Raw genomic sequence first — 6,557 nt, forward strand, 5'->3', positions numbered from 1 at the left:
GATTGTTGAAGTCCTGGGGTGAAAAAAGAACCCCTTTGGCTATGCATGTCTGGCAGCCAGCTCTCCATGCTCTCAGAACCCTGGGAGAAAGGAGTAGGAGAGACCAAAGAGATTTAGGGGTACCTCTGCCACGACAGCATCTAACAAGACACTCTGGTGTGTTAATGTAGGTGAACTTTCAGCAGTACTGCTGAATCCTGTATGTAAATAGGGTATCAGCCTCAGRCCCTTTGCTTCAGCTTTCACAACCTTTCAGGTCTAGGGACCTGTAAGGAGGAAGAGAGAAAGAAAAATAGATCTGAGGGACAAATGGTCATCACTCCTGATGGCAATAGAAATAATTACATGGCAACTGTCATGAAACACARTACACTGTTAGTGAGGTCCTGCCTCTGATTTGCGTCTTTATTTTATAACCTCTGTTCCTTGCATATAACCATAGCAAAGAAAAATGAGTCACACAGACACAATTAGATGCAATTAACTGTGTGGAGGTGGAACCTTAGGAAGTCTGTGCTGTGAAAAGTTACAAGGCCTTCACATTTTTTATTTTAAGGAAGCACCAACAAATAAACTTCTCTATGCCAAGGACATTCCGCTGTACAAGAAGGAGGTGAAAGCATATTACAAAGCCATCAGGGATCTGCCTCCACTGACCACTGCAGAGGTTGAAGAATTTCTAGCTCAGGAATCTAAGGTATGGYTGAGAAGCAGCATTTTCATTTGCTTTCATGTAAAGATTTTTTTTAAAAAATGAGAAGTATCTGACCAGAACTGTTTTCTGTTTTAGAAACATGAAAATGAATTTAATGAGAAAGTGGCCTTGTTTGAAATCTACAAATACATCGTGAAATACTATGATGAGGTAAGCACATCTGCAATTTCTGCTTAATCCTTAATGAGGGGCTTCTCAAATTAACGAAGGGCTGGGCCACTGTGTGACCTCCTGGGTGCCACTCCAGAGGCATAATGCACATAATGCAGCCAAGGCTGCTCTTTCTGCTGAGCTGTGAGGACCAGGGCGGCTGGAGTCCCCATCCCTCCGAGGGGGCACACACCAAAGGTGTTGTAAGTGCACCTTTACTCACTGCTGTATTGCATAGAGACAGTAGCAGTAAAATTCTCACCGCAGTTTTGAGGAAGTTCCTATATAGTCCAGGCTTCTTGTTTTACTGTTTGCAGAGTCTCTGCAAATGCCTGTCACAACTCCTGTGCATGCGCTCCATTTCCCTGGAGGTTCAGAAATCAGATTAGACTGTAGCACCAGGATTCTCAATTTAACAGTCAGTGCAAACACCTCAGTGAAGCACACTCAGCCTTACAGCAAGAGGTGTCTGCTCCTTTCCCATCATAACCCTCTTAATTCTCTGCTCAGTCTTTCTCTTAAAGAGAAGCAGCTATAGCTTCCAGTCCCTGCTATTAGTAACAAAAGAAGTATTTTCTCAGCTGAAAGTACTTAGTCACAGGCTACCTCAAAGCTGCTTTCTAACAAAATCCCTGTCCTCCACTTTGCATGATAGGATTCTCCAATCCATTTTGCTCAGCATCCTTAACAGAGGCTGCATGTGTCTGCGCAGGGACTCAGATAAGAGCCAGCTGGGGCGTGTTGCCTGAAGGCCTCCTTACCCTTCCAGCGGGTTGTCTGGGTTTCCCAGCAACAAGGCCTTTCCCTCTCTCATCCTCAGCAGCACAGCACTTGCTATAGTTATCCAGCTCTCAGTCACCTGTTAGCTGGCTTACCACTTCTGATCTCTAACATCTCAAATTATCTGGATTCAGCATCAAATCTTTGCCTCTTGAAACAAGCTKGGGATGATACTCAGAATGGCATCACCCTTTGTTAAGCTTATTAAAATTGTTGATGCAAGAGAATTCTAGGTACTTTCTAGTCTTAGTGTCCATTGTCGCTTTCTTGAAGCTAGTACTGGTTAAACTCAGCCCATCCTTAGAAGGAAATCTTTCCTCTGCTCTTTCCCCCTGGCTTTTGACTGGGAGGAGCTAAACCTCTTTGATTGTTTACTGAGATCTGGCCCTGTGTAGTGTTGCCAGCAGAGATTCCAGACAGCAGTAATGCTCCTTTCTATCACCTGGGCCAGGGCCAAGTGGGTGAGTTAAAGAGGCAGTTTATTGCCCTCAGTTTATGGAGCAGAGGAAGAGAAATAAAATATCATTTGCAAGTCTTCTCTAGGGTAAAACTGGAACACAGGCCTTCCCTCACACTCAGAGAGATGAGAATGTGTTGGATTTCTTTTGGATTTTTTTGCTTGGCTCAGTCATTCTTTTGTGGAAGTGTTGCAAATCCTGTGATCAGAATGACTTGAAAGGAAAACTACCAAAATAAAGTGTTAAAGTCAGAAAAGAATGTTTACAGATAGGAAGGCATTCAGATGGATTTTTCTGTCTGTAGCTGTTAGAGTACAGAAAAACAGGCTTTAAAAAATAGCAAGTAAAATAAGCATTAAAAAAATTATTCTCTCTTTTGCTAATTGTTAACAGATTGTCAGCAAACTCGAGCGAGAACGGGGGTTTGAAGAAGTCCAGAAACAGCTTCAGCAAGTAAAAGCCTTATTTGATGAAAAGAAAAAATGCAAATGGCATTGAGCAGAGCACTGACTCACGGCATCACTGTGGGGGGATTTTAAATTAGCGCTACTGCTCCCAAAACTGTTTTGACTGACTATATGTACAGGGTTTGAAACATCTGGACACTCTTCTCCATTCTGACCATTCCAAGTAATCTACATTTGTGAATGAAGTATGGCAGGGTTACATATACACACAGGAGTACGTGAAATGTTGTCAGGGTCAGCATTTTTAGGTACTTGGACACACATAACCCTTTAATTCAAAAATACTGTCTAGTAGGCTTTTTGCTTACTTAAAAACAAGGTCATAGGAGATGTGCATAATACACTGTAAGTTCAGAGTTGCCCACGTGAACTTGCAAGTTACCTAGCTCTTTTTTTTAAGAGAAAAAGCTGATGTTTCGCCACATCCTTTCAGCAGCTTCGCAATCTGTGAAGGTGAGCTCTGGCTTCAGAATACGGGTCAGCTGCAGTTTCCTTCCTTCCAGTCAAATGTTCACTAGTTCCTGTTCAGAAAAAAAACCAAAAAGACAAACCATACATCAAAAAAACCCACCAAAACCTGGCACCAAAGTGGCACTTAGGGTAAGTGTGTTCAGCAGAAAAAGTGGATCTTTTTGAAGTTTGAAGGCCAAATGCCACAGTAAGGCAGGACTCACCTTCTTTAGGTTAGAAATTCCATGTCCAAAGTCAAGCCAACCCCTGAGGGGAAGAGATGAGGGAAGGCTTTTGAAGAAAAGCATTCAGCCACCATCAGTCTGTGTTTACATTTTTTACCTTTCCATCCTTAAATAAGCTGTGAAACACTTGTGAACACCTTCACAGGTGAAACTGCACTGCATCAGAACACTGTTGTGATTTGATGAAGCAGCTGATGATGGCTGCACTGTGGTGCACAAACCTGTACTCAGGTGCATGACTGGCGCATGCATCAGTGCTGATGGTCCTGGCCAGGCCTTGCCATCTTTGTACAAGGGCCTCACAGACCTAAAACCAGCGTGTGGGGGGTTTCAGGTCAAAGGTTAGTTTAATAATATGTAAGAACACGAGGACTGGTGTAATCTCTGACTGTGTAGGAGAAACTGATACAAAGGTGCTGGGGTGGGGAGGGGTAACTGTCTGCCTTAGTCTGGCTGGGTTTTTTTGAGGCTTGGCCATTTTGGAAGGAAGGTGTCCATTACATTTGCATTGGCAGCTAAAGTCAACCCAGCTAGAAAGCAAGTGCGTGGCTGTGCTGCTGGGATCAGGCTGCTGCAGTGGCTACTGAGCAAAGCCATGGAGGATCCGCTGTGGCTCATGCTCTGCTACAGTGCCAGCGCAGGCCTACCCTCTGGTACAGAGCTGAAATGCTTTGTTGTCATGGACTCTGCTTCAGTCACAGGAGGCACACTCTGAGGCTGCCATGTGCTCCTAGATTTGAGGTAAGGCAATGACGACACGGAGATACGTTTCCATACATTTCTGGAGGGATCTACCATTGAAGGCGAGTGGTGTGGCACGGTGACCCACAGGAGAGAGAACTGTCACTGCCTTGGCAATGGGAAAGGTGCCATGGACTGTGAATGGCACAGATGGCCCAGGTTGGTACAGAAAGCCAGTGTTGAGGCTGTGAGCAGCCAAAGATGGCTGCATAGGGCTCCTAGGCAGCAAAGTGCTCCCACGTGCTGCTGCGTTGGAGGAGCCCCACAGCTCAAGCCAGCGGTGCTAATGGTGCCTGCTCTGGTCACAAAGGCAGCTGGCACCAGGCACAATCCCACAGCCCATGGCTGGTCAGTGCCGACAYGGGCCCACCACCTGTGGCAGAGGCAAGGCGGGCTGTTAATGTGGAGAAAAGCAAACACAAMGCCACAGTCCTGCTGGTGTGCCCCCTCCCTCAAAGTGATTGCACAAGTTGTACCTCTTGCATGCCAGAGAGGGCAGCCACCAACCAACCCATACTGTGATGGATTTGTTGGATTTTTGTTTTTTTTTTTTTAATTAGAAGTCTTACACTTGCTATTAAGTTTACACTTTATACTTGATGGAATGTATGGCTTTGTTCAGGAAACTCTACTACAATGTTGCAGTTCTGTCAGCAGTTCTCTGCCTGGCACAATATATTTTGGTAAGTTCAATTTTTAATTGGAAGAAACCCCACCCACCTCCAACCTATCTTGCCCTCTGTCCTAAAGAAGTGGACCGTGGCCTGACTAGCACTTAAGTTTGGAATACCTGCACGTAAGGGCTTGATTTTTATCATTCTTAATCTAACATGTCAAAGCAGCATCAAATAAATAGAAAAAGCACAGTAATTGATACTGTAGGAGAGGCATGAGCAGATTACACTTTCCAGTTAGTTCTCTTCCACTTCAGGTGTTTGCTGGCAGTGCATTCAAATGAACTGTGATAGTTTTGTTCAACAGTAACCTTCTGTACAGGCAGAAAAAAACAACTCCAACATTTCTGCTTGAAAAGCTGTAAAATATAATCTGTTTGTGTGGGTCTGATCCTGTGAACTTCACTATATGTGTTTATATTGATGAGGAAATGAAAATCAGTCCTATTCTGTATTTGTACTACTGCTTGTTTGCTACAATAGCTTTAATGATTTCTAGAGATTAAGTATGTGTTGAAGCAGGCCCTGTAGCTTTACCTACAGCCTGGAATAGGATTATTGCCTTTTATTCAAGCCTCCTAAACAGCGTCACTCTGTTAGTAAACCATTTTTAAGTCATGCAGGGACTTTGTAACCCACCAAGTGGATCTCACGAAGTGATGTGAAGTATAATTTAGTGATTGTGGCTCTTTTGGTAGGTTTGGGTCAGCACACAAAACACTGGCACATCTTCCASTATCTGCAATTTGCCATTACTGGTACACAGAGAAAAGGAACCACTTCTGACTATTATGGGTATTATGGCAACACAGCAGTTCAAATCATACCCTCAGAAATGAAGAGTAAACTTCTCTTTCACTTACTTTCCCATATTTACATGCAAACTGCTACGGCAAACAGCGTATTTTCTAACACTAGCTTACAGAGCATTACTTTGCAGTCATCTAGTTTGAAGTCAAATCTTACTAATGTGTAAAGTAATTCCTGTTGTACAGAAGTTAACCTGTTGTTTAAAATGAATGGTTAAAAAAAGTGCAAATGACAAATACATGTTGGTGTTTGTATGGGTTTATGTAGAATAAAAGCATTTGGAGGTTAGTTTGATTGTGTATTTTAAAATGGTTACAAGGAAGCAAACACAGCTGGTACCAATGCAAGATCATGCAAGGAATGGAGTGTGAGGCACGGAGAGGCATCAGGTGAGAAATACAGCTGCATTCCAGCCCTGCACGGCTCCAGGACAGAGCCATGCATGTCAGCACACTGAAATCGGGTAGAACAGAAACAGGAGGGTAAAACACATCTGATGAGCCTGGGGAGGACAGGCACTGGCCTAAACCATTCCATACCGGTAGACATTGGTGACCATCCCATTTGGTAAAGCTGGCTAAGGCACACTTTGTACAAGGTAATCCTACAGGAGGCAGCAGAAATAGCTTCTGTTACTTCTAATAGCTACACTGTTTTTCTCAGAGAAGTGTTAACAAACTGCCCAAGAAAGCACATCCTTAGGAATTGGTATCCCTCATTTTAATGCTCCCACTGAAACTCTCCAAATCATGCTCTGCTCTCTTGTTGCCCCATCTCCCCTACCCTGTGGAAGGGCAGTATGGAAAGGAGAACTGGAGGCAGAAAAGGTAAAGATCAGGGGCTGAGATAAGAACAACTTACTGAAAATAAAAAAGATCAAAAAATGATCAGTAACAGCAAGAATATTAAAGGCAGAGGGTAGACAGGAGGCAGATTCATACCTGGTTGCTCACTGCGTGGAGCCTGGAATGCTACATGACCCAGAAGGATATCTGTCCCCAGAAAACGGCATGAGGTGGTGCAGAATAACCCCAGATCCCAGCCATAGCCACTCCTGGCTACTGCAA

General features: G+C 43.9%; 1 protein-coding gene across 2 annotated transcripts in view; it reads left to right on the top strand.

Annotated features, from left to right (window-relative positions):
* The window catches only part of PLXNC1 (plexin C1), a 68,439-nt gene extending 62,533 nt beyond the window's left edge, over positions 1-5,906 (top strand). The window contains exons 28-30 of one of the 2 annotated variants that reach the window (XM_057386873.1): positions 557-697; positions 791-865; positions 2,497-5,906. In XM_057386873.1, the coding sequence (XP_057242856.1) occupies positions 557-697; positions 791-865; positions 2,497-2,601 (321 nt within the window). In that variant the 3' untranslated portion in view covers positions 2,602-5,906. The remainder of the gene's footprint in view (positions 1-556; positions 698-790; positions 866-2,496) is intronic. The other variant, XM_057386865.1, reaches the window with a different exon arrangement.
* The last annotated feature ends 651 nt before the right edge of the window (positions 5,907-6,557 follow it).

The sequence above is a fragment of the Malurus melanocephalus genome, unplaced genomic scaffold (genome assembly GCF_030028575.1).
Source record: "Malurus melanocephalus ecotype Western Australia unplaced genomic scaffold, MMel_1.1 scaffold_17, whole genome shotgun sequence".
NCBI lineage: Eukaryota > Metazoa > Chordata > Aves > Passeriformes > Maluridae > Malurus > Malurus melanocephalus.